At 46.1% G+C, this 18,428-nt stretch overlaps 1 protein-coding gene across 1 annotated transcript; it reads left to right on the forward strand.

The window, feature by feature from the left end:
- Positions 1-8: 8 nt before the first annotated feature.
- LOC139266666 (probable G-protein coupled receptor 139) lies at positions 9-17,622 on the forward strand. Its single transcript, XM_070884254.1, has 2 exons — positions 9-87; positions 16,634-17,622. Exons 1-2 carry the CDS (start codon positions 9-11, stop codon positions 17,620-17,622), a joined length of 1,068 nt encoding a protein of 355 aa, XP_070740355.1.
- Positions 17,623-18,428: the final 806 nt, after the last annotated feature.

Consider the following 18,428-nt stretch of genomic DNA (forward strand, 5'->3'; position numbering starts at 1 on the left):
TGCTGGACATGGCCCCTACACTGAACAATGCCTTTGTCACTATACAGAAAATCTATTATCCAACGCTGTGTGCTATCGGAATCCCAGGTAATCCTCACTGGTTTCTGAAGTGGTAATGAATGAAGATTGACCTACAGAGGCATCGCAAGGGTAAAAGGAAGAAGCAGGAGCAACGGTCTATTCGCACAAAATCACGGGGGCGGCGGGGAGGGGCGGGAGGAGAGTGCAGTGCGACGTGAGACTTGCCCTTTGGACGATGTATAACAAAATTAGAAATGTGTTATTTTTAAACTGGCTTAGAATTTTTGTTACACATAAAACACAGAAGAAATATCCCACCCCATCTCATCACTTACATTAATCTATATTAAACATCTCCAGCTTGTTAGCCTAACTCCCTAATGTATCCAAGGCCATTCTGTATTTGGCCCATTTATATATTGGCCTTGGAGTGGGTGTAGCCAAAATTATACCAGGACCAAAAGGGTTACATTACGAGGACAGGTTGCATAGACTAGGCTTCTATGAATCTAGGCTGACACTCCAGTCCAGTGCTGAGGGAGCACTGCACTGTCGGAGGTGCCGTCTTTCGGATGAGACGTTAAACCGAGGCCCTATCTGCCCTCTCAAGTGGACGTAAAAAATCCCATTTCGAAGAAGAGCAGTGGAGTTATACCCGGTGTCCTGGCCAATATTTATCCTTCAATCAACATAACAAAAACAGATTATCTGGTCATTATCACATTGCTGTTTGTGGGAGCTTGCTGTGCGCAAGCTGGCTGCCATATTTCCTATATTACAACAGTGACTACACTTGAAAAGTATATAACTTTTCTGGCTGATAACCTTCCTTTTTCTTTCTTTCTTTCTCTTTCTTTTTCTCTTTCTCTCTCTCTTTCTCTTTCTTTCTCTCTTTCTTTCTCTTTCTTTTTCTCTTCCTCTCTCTCTTTCTCTTTCTTTTCTCTCTCTTTCTTTCTCTTTTTCTTTCTTTCTTTCTTTTCCCTTAACATTAGAAGGTTCAGGGGTGAATTCGAATCGAGGTGCTTAAAATTTTAGGAGTGAAATCAGGAAGCACTTTTTTGAACAATGGGTATTGGAAATCTGCGACTCTCTTCTCTAAACGGCTGTTACTGCCGGGTCACCTGAGATGGTCAAGACTGAGGTGGCTAGGTTTTTTTTTTAGGTAACGGTATTGTGGAATCTGGATCAAAGGCGGGTAAATGGAATTGAAGTACAGATCAGTCATGATCTAATTGAATGGTGGAACAGGTTTGAGGGGCTGATTGGCCGCCTTCTGTTCCTGTTTGTATTCCCTGGTCTTTATAATTCCCCCCGTGTTTAATTTGGTATCATCCGCCTCCAGATCATTCATGTACAGAGTGCCCTCATACTGATCCCTGAGATCAGTCACTTCCTTCCACGCTGACGCAGCTGCAATGTAACTAAAACCTGTTTCCTTTCAAGCCACTTCAGAGGCCCACCCAGTAAATGAGTTCTGGATCAATCTCCTGTTTTACTAAAATTTAAATATATAGGCCGAGGTGTTCTGGTGGATCTGGGCCTCCAGTAGGGTTGCCATCCCTCCAGGACCGGCCAGGAGTCTCCAGGAATTGAAGGTTAATCTCCAGGACACTGGCTAAGAGCAACCCGGGAGATAAATCATGGGGCCATTAAAAAGAATTGTGTTTTCTTTCATTTTATTTTAACACTTCTTTTTACGAGTTATAAAAATTAAGGGGAGGGAAAAAAATCTGATTGACTGACAAGTCAAGAATCATCCAATCGGGCAATGAAGAGCCTTTAGCTTTCCAATTGGTGTAGGGAGGTGGGGCACCTCGAGGATGGACATGTCAGACAACTACTGACGGGAGCATCGAGGGCGGGGCATTTGGAGGCAGTGGAATTCGTGCAACCCTAGCCTACAGGGTTGGAAATGTGCTTGGTGACGTCCGTGTATATCACTTCCCAACCCCTATTCCAGAGAGTGCCAATATATGGGTTGGACGTGTGCAAATGAAATCCTGTTAGACCCCAGTGCGCCGTGTTCAAATGTCAACCCTGAATACAGGCCTATAGAGATCCATAGAGATGATTCCCTGGTCCTGGAAGACATTCCAGCCCCTCGGGCCTTGTGCAACCTGGGGATGTGGGGGGGTGGGTGGGGGGGGGGGAGGTTGGCTTCCTGGCCTTCACAGGAGTTTCATGCCAATCCAGGTCAGTAACTATCTGGGGATGATCTCCAAGCAGAGAGAGAAAGAGGCAGCCCTTCAACAGGGACAAAAACTTTTTATTTCAAATTTCAGCTGATGTATGCAATGTATTTGCTTCATGGTTTCTTTGCTTAAGAATTCATAGCAAGACATTTCTATTCAGAACTAGTTTCTTTATTAACAAAAGGTTTAATAATCACACTACACATTACCAGTTCATCCACCAGGCTCACAACCACCTGTCTCATCGTGGATCCCCTGAACCCAACTGGCTGGGGTTTTATTGAGTTTTGTGAACATCACATGACTGGCTAAGCCACTCCCAACTCAACAGCTCTACAACTATTTTTGTAGAAATTTTAATCAAGTGCCCTCTGGTTAAAGGGGGTGGAGGGGGGAGGAGGGTCACACTCCAGAACCTTTCAATCAAGTGCCCCCTTGTTATTTTTGTTTTTTGCTTTTTCTGGGGGAACCAAAAACACAAATTATGCAAGTGCCCCCTGATTAAAGTGGGGGGGGGCACTAAACCCGACACAATAAACAAATTAACTTTTGGCAGTAAACTTAATTCAAATCAAAATTCGGTTGCCGGGGGTGATGATGCACTCCAGTCCCTCCGGCGCCCACCTCTTGCGGAAGGCCGCGAGCGTATCGATGGACACCGCGTGCTCCATCTCCAGGGACACCCTGGCTCGGATGTAACCGTGGAAGAGAGGCAGGCAGTTCAACAGCTCTACAACTCTTTTAGTTGAAGACAAATTAAACAGTTAGTTCAAGTGCCCCCTGATTAAAGAAGGGGCACACTCCAAACACTTTTCAAGTGCCCTTTTTTTTTGTTTTTTGGGGGTGTGTTTTTGTGGGGGTTTTTTTTGTGTTTTCTTTTGGACACTAAAACCACAAATTATACAAGTGCCCCCTACAAAAGGGGAGGGGGACACTAAAACCCGGCAATAAAACAAATTCAACTTTAAAACATATCAAATCAAATTAAAATTTGGTTGCCGGGGGTGATGATGCACTCCAGTCCCTCCGGCGCCCACCTCTCGCGGAAGGCCGCGAGCGTACCGATGGACACCACGTCCTCCATTTCCAGGGACACCCTGGCCCGGATGTAACCGCGGAAGAGAGGCAGGCAATTCAACAGTTCTACAACTCTTTTGGTTGTACACGATTAACCAATAAATCAAGTGCCCCCTTTGGGGGGGACACTCCAAACATTTTTCAAGTGCCCTTTTTTGGGATTTTTTTTATGGGGGGTTTTTTTTGTGGGTTTTTTTTGAGGGCACCGAGAGGCAAATTATACAAGTGCCTCCTACAAAAGGGGGAGGGGGACACGAAAACCCGGCAATAAAACAAATTAAACTTTAAAATATATAAAATCAAATTAAAATTTGGTTGCCGGGGGTGATGATGCACTCCAGTCCCTCCGGCGCCCACCTCTCGCAGAAGGCCACGAGCGTACCGGTGGACACCGCGTGCTTCATTTCTAGGGACACCCTGGCTCGGATGTAAGCACGGAAGAGAGGCAGGCAGTTCAACAGGTCTACAAACCTGTGAGTATACTCACAGGCACATACATTACTGTGTTCTTGTGGTCTGCACAGGGAAATGGTTAGAGCAATTACATAGGCACCCCTCCTAGCGGAAGATATTCCCTTCTCCCCACCTCCCGGGGTGTCCTCCCACAGTCAGGAAGTATCTACGTTCCTCTTGGGCACCATCTCTTTTGTTTTTCTTCAAATCACTTCACTTCAGTAGAGTTTTCAGGCATGACCTCCTCCCCAAATATCCAGAAAATGCTGAATACACTCAGCAGGTCAGGCAGTATCTGCATAGGGAGAAACAGAGTTAATGTTTCAGCTCGATGACCTTTTGTCAGAACTGGAAGAGGTTAGAGATGTAACAGGCTTTAAACAAGTACACAGGTAGGGAAAGGAGATGGGGAGGAAAGAATAAATGGCAAGGTCTGTGATAGGGTGGAAGGTAGGAGAGAATAAATGACAAGGGATGATGGTGCAAAGCAAAAAAGGATGGGAATGGAACAAGCAAAGAAACAAAAGGTGGGTCTAGGAGAGGTGTAAATGGCGATAGCAGAACCATTACCAGCACCTACTGCCCCCAAAAAATAGGAGCAGTGATTATGATCTGAAGTTATTGAAATCAATTTTGGAGACCAGAAAGTTGTAATATATCTGCTGTAAAGATGGTGCTGTTCGTTGAGCTCAACTGTGTGAGCCAGGCTGGATGGACCAGTAGGTCAGTTCCTGTCTGTCATTTTTATGTTCATGAGAGAGGTAAGCTCATTGAAACATACAAAATTCTTACAGGGCTTGGACAGGGTAGATGAAGGGAGGATGTTTCCTCTGGCTGAGGAGTCTAGAACCAGGGGTCACAGTCTCAGAATAAGGGGTCGCCCATTTAGGACTGAGATGAGGAGAAATTCCTTCACTCAGAGGGTGGTGAATCTTTGGAATTCTCTACCCCAGAGGGTTGTGGAGGCTCAGTCTTTGAGTATATTCGAAACAGAGATTGATAGATTTTTGGATATTAAGGGAATCAATGGATTATAGGGATAGTGGAGGTAAGTGTAGTTGAGGTAGAAGATCAGCCATCATCATAGGCAGTCCCTCAGAATCGAGGAGGACTTGCTTCCACTCCCAAAGTGAGTTCTTTGATGGCTGAACAGTTCAATACAAGAGCCACAGACCCTGTTACAGGTGGGACAGACGTTTGTCGAGGAAAGGGTCAGTGGGGCTGGTTTGCCGCGCGCTCCTTCCGCTGCCTGCGCTTGGCCTCTTCATGCTCTTTGCGTTGAGACTCGAAGAGCTCAACGCCCTCCCGGATGTACTTTCTCCACCTCGGGCGGTCTTCAGCCAGGGTCTCCCAGGTGTCAGTGGTGATGTCGCACTTTTCTAGGGAGGCTTTGAGGGTGTCCTTATAACGTTTCCGCTGTCCTCCTTTGGCCCGTTTACCATGAAGGAGCTCCGCATAAAGCATTTGCTTAGGGAGTCTCGTATCTGGCATCCGTACTATGTGGCCTGCCCAGCGAAGCTGATCGAGTGTGGTCAGTGCTTCAATACTGGGGATGTTAGCCTGGTCGAGGACACTGATGTTGGTGCGCCTGTCCTCCCAGGGGATTTGCAGGATCTTGCGGAGACATCGTTGGTGATATATCTCCAGCGACTTGAGGTGTCTTCTATACATTGTCTCAGATCCATACAGGAGGGCGGGTATTACTACAGCCCTGGAGACCATGAGCTTGGTGGTAGATTTGAGATCTACCACTAAGGTGGAAGATTGAATGGCAGAGCAGACTCGAGAGGCCGAATGGCCTACTCCTAATTCTTATGTCTTATTTTTCTAGGTGCTTTATTATTTTTTCATTCAGGATCTCCTTTAATGTCAGACTCCACGATCTGTAGGCCCCAGCAGTATCATTGTGTCATTTATTTTATAAGTTGGTGTTACATTTGCCCTTTTCCAATCCTTAGGCACCCACTCCAGTTTCCAGCGATTCAGTTACCAGGATGTAGCTGAAATGAGTGTTGCTAGGCAACCTGACCATGGGGAATATCACGACCAAGCTTGGTTTTACTTCCCAACTTGTATGTGGATAGTGTTCAGGAAAAAGATTCCTGGCTGATCCCACTCCAGGGACTTGAGCATATAAATCTAGGCTGACACTCCAGTGCACTGTCGGAGGTGCCGTCTTTTGAATGAGACATTAAACCGAGGCCCCATCTGTTCTCTCAGGTGGATGTAAAAATTCCAACGCCACTATTTCGAAGAAGAGCAGGGGAGTTATCCCCCAGTGTCCTGGCCAATATTTATCCCTCAATCAACTGATCAAAAACAGATTATCTAGCCATTATCACATTGCTGTTTGTGGGAGCTTGCTGTGCGCAAATTCGCTGCCGCATTTCCTACATTACTCTGGAGCATCCACAATGCTGAGAATGACGTGAGTAGCACGTATAGCGAGTTGGTCTTATCGCAGGTGAATGGTCCACAGCCAGATAGGAAATGGAAGACCAGCAGGAAGAGCAGTGCAAGGAAGGTAGTGCAGGGGTCCCCTGTGATCATCCCCCTGCAAAACAGATACACTGCTTTGAGTACTGTTGAGGGGGATGACTCATCAGGGGAGGGCAGCAGCAGCCAAGTTCATGGCACCGTGGCTGACTCTGTTGCACAGGAGGGCAGGAAAAAGAGTGGGAGAGCGATAGTGATAGGGGATTCAATTGTAAGGGGAATAGATAGGCGTTTCTGCGGCTGCAACCGAGACTCCAGGATGGTATGTTGCCTCCCTGGTGCAAGGGTCAAGGATGTCTTGGAGTGGGTGCAGGACATTCAAAAATGGAGGGAGAACAGCCAGTTGTCGTGGTGCACATTGGTACCAACGACATAGGTAAAAAAAAGGGATGAGGTCCTACAGAACGAATTTAAGGAGCTAGGAGCTAAATTAAAAAGTAGGACCTCAAAAGTAGTAATCTCGGGATTGCTACCAGTGCCACGTGCTAGTCAGAGTAGGAATCGCAGGATAGCTCAGATGAATACGTGGCTTGAGCAGTGGTGCAGCAGGGAGGGATTCAAATTCCTGGGGCATTGGAACCGGTTCTGGGGGAGGTGGGACCAGTACAAACCGGACAGTCTGCACCTGGGCAGGACCGGAACCAATGTCCGAGGGGGAGTGTTTGCTAGTGCTGTTGGGGAGGAGTTAAACTAATATGGCAGGGGGATGGGAACCAATGCAGGGAGACAGAGGGAAACAAAAAGGAGACAAAAGCAAAAGACAGAAAGGAGTTGAGGAAAAGTGGAGGGCAGAGAAACCCAAGGCAAAGAACAAAAATGGCCACTATACAGCAAAATTCTAAAAGGACAAAGGGTGTTAAAAAAACAAGCCTGAAGGCTTTGTGTCTTAATGCAAGGAGTATCCGTAATAAGGTGGATGAATTAACTGTGCAAATAGATGTTAACAAATATGATGTGATTGGGATTACGGAGACGTGGCTCCAGGATGATCAGGATTGGGAACTCAACATCCAGGGGTATTCAACATTCAGGAAGGATAGAATAAAAGGAAAAGGAGGTGGGATAGCATTGCTGGTTAAAGAGGAGATTAATGCAATAATTAGGAAGGACATTAGCTTGGATGATGTGGAATCTATATGGGTAGAGCTGCAGAACACCAAAGGGCAAAAAACGTTAGTGAGAGTTGTGTACAGACCTCCAAACAGTAGTAGTGATGTTGGGGAGGGCATCAAACAGGAAATTAGGGGTGCATGCAATAAGGGTGCAGCAGTTATAATGGGTGACTTTAATATGCACATAGATTGGGCTAACAAAACTGGAAGCAATACAGTGGAGGAGGATTTCCTGGAGTGCATAAGGGATGGTTTTCTAGACCAATATGTCGAGGGGGGAGGCCATCTTAGACTGGGTGTTGTGTAATGAGAGAGGATTAATTAGCAATCTCGTTGTGCGAGGCCCCTTGGGGAAGAGTGACCATAATATGGTGGAATTCTGCATTAGGATGGAGAATGAAACAGTTAATTCAGAGACCATGGTCCAGAACTTAAAGAAGGGTAACTTTGAAGGTATGAGGCGTGAATTGGCTGGGATAGATTGGCGAATGATACTTAAGGGGTTGACGGTGGATGGGCAACGGCATACATTTAGAGACCGCATGGATGAACTACAACAATTGTACATCCCTGTCTGGCGTAAAAATAAAAAAGGGAAGGTGGCTCAACCGTGGCTATCAAGGGAAATCAGGGATAATATTAAAGCCAAAGAAGTGGCATACAAATTGGCCAGAAATAGCAGTGAACCCGGGGACTGGGAGAAATTTAGAACTCAGCAGAGGAGGACAAAGGGTTTGATTAGGGCAGGGAAAATGGAGTACGAGAAGAAGCTTGCAGGGAACATTAAGACGGATTGCAAAAGTTTCTATAGATATGTAAAGAGAAAAAGGTTAGTAAAGACAAACGTAGGTCCCCTGCAGTCAGAATCAGGGGAAGTCATAACGGGGAACAAAGAAATGGCAGACCAATTGAACAAGTACTTTGGTTCGGTATTCACTAAGGAGGACACTAACAACCTTCCGGATATAAAAGGGGTCAGAGGGTCTAGTAAGTGGGAGGAACTGATGGAAATCCTTATTAGTCAGGAAATTGTGTTGGGGAAATTGATGGGTTTGAAGGCCGATAAATCCCCAGGGCCTGATGGACTGCATCCCAGAGTACTTAAGGAGGTGGCCTTGGAAATAGCGGATGCATTGACAATCACTTTCCAACATTCCATTGAATCTGGATCAGTTCCTATCGAGTGGAGGGTAGCCAATGTAACCCCACTTTTTAAAAAAGGAGGGAGAGAGAAAACAGGGAATTATAGACCAGTCAGCCTGACATCAGTAGTGGGTAAAATGATGGAATCAATTATTAAGGATGTCATAGCAGCGCATTTGGAAAGAGGTGACATGATAGGTCCAAGTCAGCATGGATTTGTGAAAGGGAAATCATGCTTGACAAATCTTCTGGAATTTTTTGAGGATGTTTCCAGTAGAGTGGACAAGGGAGAACCAGTTGATGTGGTATATTTGGACTTTCAGAAGGCTTTCGACAAGGTTCCACACAAGAGATTAATGTGCAAAGTTAAAGCACATGGGATTGGGGGTAGTGTGCTGATGTGGATTGAGAACTGGTTGTCAGACAGGAAGCAAAGAGTAGGAATAAATGGGTACTTTTCAGAATGGCAGGCAGTGACTAGTGGGGTACCGCAAGGTTCTGTGCTGGGCCCCCAGCTGTTTACATTGTACATTAATGATTTGGACGAGGGGATTAAATGTAGTATCTCCAAATTTGCGGATGACACTAAGTTGGGTGGCAGTGTGAGCTGTGAGGAGGATGCTATGAGGCTGCAGAGCAACTTGGATAGGTTAGGTGAGTGGGCAAATGCATGGCAGATGAAGTATAATGTGGATAAATGTGAGGTTGTTCACTTTGGTGGTAAAAACAGAGAGACAGACTATTATCTGAATGGTGACAGATTAGGAAAAGGGGAGGTGCAACGAGACCTGGGTGTCATGGTACATCAGTCATTGAAGGTTGGCATGCAGGTACAGTAGGCGGTTAAGAAAGCAAATGGCATGTTGGCCTTCATAGCAAGGGGATTTGAGTACAGGGGCAGGGAGGTGTTACTACAGTTGTACAGGGCCTTGGTGAGGCCACACGTGGAGTATTGTGTACAGTTTTGGTCTCCTAACTTGAGGAAGGACATTCTTGCTATTGAGCGAAGGTTCACCAGACTGATTCCCGGGATGGCGGGACTGACCTATCAAGAAAGACTGGATCAACTGGGCTTGTATTCACTGGAGTTCAGAAGAATGAGAGGGGACCTCATAGAAACGTTTAAAATTCTGATGGGTTTAGACAGGTTAGATGCAGGAAGAATGTTCCCAATGTTGGGGAAGTCCAGAACCAGGGGTCACAGTCTAAGGATAAGGGGTAAGCCATTTAGGACCGAGATGAGGAGAAACTTCTTCACCCAGAGAGTGGTGAACCTGTGGAATTCTCTACCACAGAAAGTTGTTGAGGCCAATTCACTAAATATATTCAAAAAGGAGTTAGATGTAGTCCTTACTACTAGGGGGATCAAGGGGTATGGCAAGAAAGCAGAAATGAGGTACTGAAGTTGCATGTTCAGCCATGAACTCATTGAATGGCGGTGCAGGCTAGAAGGGCTGAATGGCCTACTCCTGCACCTATTTTCTATGTTTCTATGTTTCTATTACAACAGTGACCACACTTTAAAAGTACTTTATTGGCTGTAAAGCGCTTTGAGATGTCCGGTGGTTGTGAAAGACGCTATATAAATGTAAGTCTTTTTTCTTTTTCCCATCTCTGAGGCAGAATCATGCAGACTGTTGCAGCCCCCAGACTGTTAGCATTACTGAGATCACAGCATTAACCCTGGTGCCTCCCTATTCTAAATCATAGTATCATACAGCACACAAAGAGGCCATTTGGCCTATCGTATCAAAGCCAGCTCTTTGAACGATCTATCCAATTACTCCCATTCAGCTGCTCTTTTCCCCACAGCCCTGCAAATGTTTCCTTTTCAATATATATCCAGGTCCCTTTTGAAAGTTACTTGGAATCTGCTTGCACCAACACTTGCAGGCAGCGTACTCCATATATGTGTGGTGCTTTTACCCATCACAGGAAAAGCTGGCCAAGACCGTTCCAACCTCTGTCGTTGAGCTACATTTCGCTTGCGTCTGCGCACATTCAGAGGCTGAACTCCAAGTTATAGTCAATGTATTTACTGAGGCGTATGAAAGCAGGGGCCTTACACTAAATATCCATAAGACAAAGGTCCTCCACCAACCTGACCACACCACACAGCACTGCCCCCCAGTCATCAAGATCCACGGCACGGCCCTGGACAATGTGGACCACTTTCCATACCTTGGGAGCCTATTATCAGCAAGGGGAGACATCGACGATCAGGTTCAACACTGCCACCAGTGCACCAGCGCAGCCTTCAGCTGCCTGAGGAAAAGAGTGTTCGAAGATCAGGCCTTCAAATCTGGCACCAAGCTTATGGTCTACAGGGCTGTAGTAATTCCCGCCCTCCTGTATAGCTCAGAGACGTGGACCATATACAGTAGACACCTCAAATCGCTGGAGAAATACCATCAACGATATCTCTGCAAGATCCTGCAAATCTCCTTGGAGGACAGACGTACCAACGTCAGTGTTCTCGATCAGGCCAACATCCCAGCATCGAAGCACTGGCCATACTCGGCCAGCTCCGTTGGGCGGGCCACATTGTTCGCATGCCAGACACAAGACTCCCAAAGCAAGTGCTCTACTCAGAACTCCTGCATGGCAAGCGAGCCCCAGGTGGGCAGGGGAAACATTTCAAGGGCACCCTCAAAGCCTCCCTGATAAAGTGCAACATCCCCACCGACACCTGGGAGTCCCTGGTCAAAGATCACCCGAAGTGGAGGAAGAGCATCCGGGAGGTCGCTGAGCTCCTTCAGACTCGTCGCCGAGAGCATGCAGAAATCAAGCGCAGGCAGCGGAAGGAGCGTGCGGCAAACCAGACTCCCCACCCACCCTTTCCTCCAACTACTGTCTGTCCCACCTGCGACAGAGATTGTAATTCCCGTATTGGACTGTTCAGTCATCTGAGAACTCACTTTTAGCATGGAAGCAAGTCTTCCTCGATTATGGTGATGATGATGACTGAATAACAGCCCCGGGTATAGGCCTATGAGCAGGGCCACTGGTTTGCACTGACTAAACAAGTTCAGTTCCATCTTGACGAACAGAAACTGCTGGAAACGCTCAGCAGGTCAGGCAGCATCTGTGCGCGAGACCAGAGCGGGAGCGGTAGCCTTTAAACAGCGCAAGAGGGAGAGCACCAACTGACCTGGCAGGACAAGAAGTAAAAAGGTTGAAAGTGTGACATCACAGGAAAACAAGGCAGTGATTGGTTGGTCAGTTTTTCTCTCTTTTCTGGGTCATTGGTTTAAATTAAGAGCTGGGATTAAAACAAAATTTGAAACTTAATTAATTAAATATATTAGAGATGGCAAGGCAGGCAATGTGTTACTGTTGCTGCATGTGGGAGCTGGTTGACCCCATTGAGACCACATCTGCAGTAAGTGTCTGCAGCTCGAGGAACTTTGGCTCCGTGTTGATGAGCTGGAGTCCGAGCTGCGGACATGGCGACACATCAGGGAGGGGGAGAGTTACCTGGACACTGTGTTCCAGGAGGCAGTCACACCCCTTCGGTTAATTCAAGTTTGGTCCATGGTCAGGGACAGGAGGGTGTGACTATGGGCGAGGCAGGTATTGGGACCCAGAAGGTAGTGACGGAGAAGCCCTTGCTCTTGTCTAACAGGTACGAAATCCTTGCTCCCTGTTTGGACATGGGCAGGGACTGCAGGGAGGATGAGCAAACTGACCACAGCACCGTGGTGCAGGAGGCCATTCAAGTGGGGGGGGGGGGGTAAAAAGACATTTTGTAGTGGTAGGGGAAAGTATAATTAGGGGGATAGATAAGGTTCTCTGCAGCCGAGAGCGTGAGTCCCAAAGGCTGTGTTGCCTGCCTGGTTCTAGGGTTAAGGACATCTCCTCTGGGCTGGAGAGGAACTTGGATTGGGAGGGGGAAGATCCAGTTGTCGTGGTGCACGTAGGTATCAATGGCATAGATTGGACAAACAAAGAGGTTCTGTTGAGGGAGTATGAGCAGCTAGGGGCCAAATTAAAAAGCAGAATCGCAAAGGTAATAATCTCTGGATTACTACCTGAGCCACGAGCAAATTTGCCCAGGGTAAATAAGACCAGAGAGTTAAACACGTGGCTCAAAGACTGGTGTGGGAGAAATGGGTTTCGGTTTGTGGGGCACTGGCACCAATACTGGGGTAATAAATAGCTGTTCTGTTGGGACGGGCTTCACTTGAACCGTGCTGGGACTAGTGTCCTGGCGACTTGAATAACTAGGGCATAGAGAGGGCTTTAAACTAAATAGTGGGGAGGAGGGCTCAAGTGAACTAAAATTTAAAAAGTCAAAGAGCAAGGAGAAGGCAATAGAGCAGGGTTGCGATGGGAGAAATGGTAACCAAAGCTTGACAGGAAGGGACAGAATGTATAAACATAAGAGTCTATCAGAAAGTGGGGTAAAAGCAGGGAAAAATGGTGAAATAAACAAAATTAAAAACTCTTTATCCGAATGCACGCAGCATTCGTAACAAGATAGTTGAATTGAAGGCACAAATAGATACAAATGGGTATGATCTGATAGCCATTACAGAGACGTGGTTGCAAAGTGACCAAGGATGGGAACTAAATATTCAGGCGTGTTTGACAATTCGGAAGACAGAAGAAAGGAAAAGGAGATGGGGTAGCTCTGTTAATAAAGGTTGAGATCAGTGCAGCAGTGAGGAATGATATTGGCTCAGAAAATCAAGATGTAGAATCAGTTTGGGTGGAGATAAGAAATAATAAGGGGAAGAAGTCACTATTCGGAGTGGTCTACAGGCCCCCAAATAGTAACCACACTGTTGCACAGAGTATAAATCAAGAAATAATGGAGGCTTGCAAGAAAGGAACAGCAATAATCATGGGCGATTTTTATCTTCATATTGATTGGACAAATCCAATTGGCCAAGGTAGCCTTGAGTAAGAGGTCATAGAGTGTATCCGGGATGGTTTCCTTGAGCGGTATGTAACGGAATCAACCAGGGGGCAGGCTATCTTAGATTTGGTCCTGTGTAATGAGACAGGATTAATAAACAATTTTCTAGTAAAGGATCCTCTAGGAAAGAGTGATCATAGCATGGTTGAATTTCAAATTTAGTTGGAGGGTGAGAAAGTTGGATCTCAAACCAGTGTCCTGATCTTAAATAAAGGAGTTTATAAAGGTATGAAAGCAGAGTTGGTTAAAGTGGACTGGGAAAATAGATTACAGTGTAAGATGGTTGATGAGTAGTGCCAGACATGTAAGGAGATATTTCATAACTCTCAACAAAAATATAGTCCAGTGAGAAGGAAAGACTTTAAGAGAAGGAAGAACCATCCGTGATTAACTAAGGAAGTAAAGGATGGTATCAAATTGAAAACAAGGACACACAATGTGGCCAAGATTAGTGGGAGGCCAGAGGATTAGGAAACGTTTTAAAAACCAGCAAAGGACAACTAAAAAAAATAAAGGGAGGGAAGATAGATTATGAAAGTAAACTAGCAAGAAATATAAAAACAGATAGTAAGAGTTTCTGCAGGAATATAAAATGGAAGAGAGTAGCTAAAGTAAATGTTGGTCCCTAGGAGGATGAGACTGGGGAATTAATAATGGGAAGCAGGGATTTTGAAAAAGTATTTTGTATTGGTCTTCACGGTAGAAGACACTAAAAACATCCCAATAATGGATAATCAAGGGGCTATAGGGAGGGAGGAACTTAAAACAACCACTATCACTAAAGAAAAAGTACTCGGTAAAATAATGGGACTAAAGGCGGACAAGTCCCCTGGACTTGATGGAGGCACCGTGTTGTCAACAAGTGAAAGTGAATGAGAAAGAATGAGTTAAAAGTTCATTTAAAGAAACTGGCCATTCATTATAGGTTGGGGTTCTGCCACGCTAATGCATCAAAGTAACTCATCATAAGTTGAAATATTTTATTTGGCCTTTTGTACTTTGGCTTGAAAGAATTGCAACGAACATTTCTTTGTAACAAAGACTAACATGTCATCAAATAAGATAAATTGAATATACAGCTGGTGAGAGCTTCTGAGCCACAGGACATCCTTTCTTCAGTTTCACGTCAGTGGTTAAAGTGGAATGTGTTAAGAGCAGGTACTCACTGTGCTCAGGAGTGTGTCCTTTAACGGCAGAGGTTTTTGGTATTGGCAACTCACTCCCCATTGGCTCCAGCATTCATTACATAAGCTCATAATTCCAGGATTAAAAATAGGAATTCATTCAGTACACTTTATGACAGCATGTCTTTTTTATAAAGGCACCATCTATTTTTTTAAGTTAAATGTGTGTGACAAGTGTAAGTAATTCATTGCTACGGTTAGTCAACAACTCCATTATCGTATCGTATCGTGTGACGACCAGGATGGTAGCAGACCAACTAGATGGACCTTGTATTTTTTTTCATCCACCTATGTTCCTATGTAGCAGTGAGATCACAGTAGCTAATTATCTAAGCTAAAGCAAATCAATAGGCTGCTTCTCCCAACCATAAAACAATCTCAAATAAAATTATATATATTTCCTTGTTTTTATTAAAAATATATATTTTTTTAAAGCAGTAAAGATCATTCCATTATCTGTGCTGTGTTTCTTTCCCACTCCATCCTGCGTGTTGCAATGACACGAAGGGACCAACGGTGGAAGGGGGAATGTAGTATAAGGACTGGTTTTCTCTAATGGATGGATCCACCCACTGTTAACTGCCATCTAGCGCTGCTCTGTGTGTGTGTGTGTGTCTGCACTTGTGCACTAGGTTGGGTGCCTCACATTTGCTGCCAAGCATGGGGCCCACCTGAACAAGCAAGAGGGGCTTTGCCCAGTAACACCCTGGGTGACCTCGGCAAATTTAAATCCTGCACTGACTAGCAGACACATCTAATGAAACACTGACTGTTGGCATGAATATTCTTGAATCTGATTAGATTGCTGAATCAATGCCAATTCAGTGGGCGCGAGTATATCCGCTTAAGTCTGAATATCTGGATTTTAGACCTAATTTGGATTCGGGGACACTAATTGCATTAGGAGCACGCGTTTGAATGAATATAAATAGATATAATTGAAAGCTGTGTAGAACACACTAGATCTTGAGCTGTTGGAGCCAGGAAAATGTCACACGGCGAAAAGCCTTTGCAGTAAGAACCTCGGGAGAACTTTCTTTACCCAGAGTATGGTTAGCATGTGGAATTCACTACCACAGGGAGTAGTTGAGGCGAATAGTCTGGACGCCTTCAAGGGAAGCTAGATAAACAGATGAGGGAGAAAGGAATAGAAGGTTCTGCTGATGGGGTAAGATGAAGTAGGCTGGTGGAAAGAAGCCTGTGTGGAGCATAAACATTTTGGAGCAAATGGAGTATGGGGTATGGTAGCAAAGTGGTTATGTTACTGGACTCGTAATCCAGAGGCCTGGACTAATGATCTAGGGACATGATCTAGGGACACCACGGCAGCTGGGGAATTTAAATTCAGTTAATTAAATAAATCTGGAATTAAAAAGCTGGCATCAGTAATGGTGACCATGAAACTACTGGATTGTCAGGAAAAACCCAACTGGTTCATTAATGACCTTCAGGAAAGGAAATCTGCCATCCTTACCCGGTCTGGCCTATATGTGACTCTGGACCCACTGTAACGTGGTTGATTCTTAACTGTCCTCTGAAATGACCTAGCAAGCCACTCAGTTGTACCAAACCACTACAACAAAGTCAGCTCTGTGGGAGTACCTGCAGCACACGGACAGCAGCGGTTCAAGAAGGTGGCTCACCTTCTCAAGGGGCAATTAGGGATGGGCAATAAATGCTGGCCTTGCCAGCGACGCCCACATCCCGTGAACGAATAAATGAACAAAAACCATGGACCAGTTGGGCCGAATGGCCTGTTTCTGTGCTGTACATTCTATGTAAGGGGTGGAGTGGGATTGCAAGTCAGAGATATTCTGTAGCTTCACTAAATTACCGTGTGGTGGTCAGGAAGAAACTTTGCAAAACCTTCCCTCAGGAGATTAAGAAAGTTGAGTTCTGTACGTGATGTGGCAGGAGTATGGTTGAACGGCCTTTTCTTGCTCTATGCTTATAGTTGTCCTACTATCGGAACCCGTGCTCATGTCATGCTGCAGATGAGATATCTAATGTGTTTTTTTTTCTCTCTCTCTCCAGCGAATCTGTTGACAGTGTACACCATCCATTGTCGAAAATGTGGCATGTCCAAGGTTGCGAGACTCTACCTGATTTCCCTGGCGATTGCAGACACGCTGTGCTTGTTCTGGGGTGGGCTGATTGACCTGAGCTTGGTCTGGCTGGTCGACAACCCTTTCTGGAACAGCTCCCCATGGTGCGGGCTACTCACAGTCCTGGAGTATGGCTCCGTCTTCAGTTCCATTTGGATCGTGATTGTTTTCACCTTGGAGCGCTACTTGGTGCTGAGGAGTACCCGGGCCAGGCAGCACTGCTTGCAGACTAAAGTGACGATCAGAATCATCCTTAGTGTGGTCCTGATCTCGCACCTGATTGCCCTTCCTGCCTATTGGATCAACCAGTCGGAGCTGCAGAATCTCACTCAGCACAACCAGACCCTCCCGCACCCAGTCTGCATTTACAATGACAGCTTCTACTCCACTGCGGTGGTTTGGTTTCACACGTTCATCTCGGGCGGCATCCCCTACCTGCTGATCGTCCTCCTCAACTGCCTGATCAGCCAGCGGCTGTACGCGGCCACCAGGTTCTTCACCCAGGAGCAGCTCAGGTCCATCAACGGGGTGACGGCGGGCGGCCTGGTGAAGAAGTCCATCCTGATTCTCTTCACCGTCTCCTTCACCTTCGTGCTGCTGTCCCTGCCTCGCTTCGTCACCTACTGCATCCTGCGCACCGCCTACAACACGCCCATGCACGACCGCAATGACTACAGTCAGCTCATCAACCTGCTGGCGGACCTCGGCATCATGCTGCAATGGCTCAACTCCGCCATCAATTCCCTGCTCTACTGCGCCATCAGCAAACGCTTCCGCAGGGAGTTCTTCCTGGTGCTGGCCTGCAGGGGTCGGATGGCCAAGGCCCCCACTTCTCACACCCCCCTGAGAGTCAACAGTGTTGGCGCCTCCGCCCAACAGCCTGAGGTTTCCACAACAATCTTCACCCAGCATAAATAGCACCGCCTCGCCTCGCCAATGGGTATCTGCCGCCTGAGTGCAGGGCCGTTTGTGGCAGACCTGAATTAAAGCTCTCCGTGAAGACGGAAAGCAAGAAAAAAAAAACATAATTTCCAACTCAGCATTTTAAGTGGGAACTTCAGTTACGTGGATCGACTGGGGAAGCTGGAGTTGTTCTCCTCAGAGCACAGAAGATTGAGAGGAGATTTAATAGAGGTGTTCAAAATCATGAGGGGTCTGGACAGAGTAGATAGAGAGAGAAACTGTTCCCATTGGCGGAAGGGTCGAGAACTGGAGGACACAGATTTAAGGTGATTGGCAAAAGAACCAAAAGCGACACGAGGATAAAAGTTTTTACCCAGTGAGTGGTTAGGATCTGGAATGCCCTGCCTGAAAGGGTGGTGGAGGCAGACTTTCAAAAGGGAGTTGGATAAGTACCTGAAAGAAAAAACTTGCAGGACTACGGGGAAAGGGCGGGGGAGGCACCGGCTCGATGGGCCGAATGGCCTCCTTCCATGCTGTAGCCATTTCATGATTCTAGGACACACCTTTGAGAGCAGGGATTCAGCTTTCCAGATCTTATAAGACCCTGGACCCCAGTGGTGTGGCTACGCTGTTAGTTATGAAAAGCAATTGTGCATCTATTGTGTGTACGACTTAAAAGCAGAGTAGCTCTAAGGTTGCATACAAAATCCTGCAATTTCTTCCTCTGTATGCGTGTTTATATGAACATACACAATTGCACTGAATGCTTTCTTGTGCTTCCATGACTGAGCAAACAGCAACCAACACTCCTGTTATTGTAA

The sequence above is a fragment of the Pristiophorus japonicus genome, chromosome 7 (assembly GCF_044704955.1).
Source record: "Pristiophorus japonicus isolate sPriJap1 chromosome 7, sPriJap1.hap1, whole genome shotgun sequence".
Lineage (NCBI taxonomy): Eukaryota > Metazoa > Chordata > Chondrichthyes > Pristiophoridae > Pristiophorus > Pristiophorus japonicus.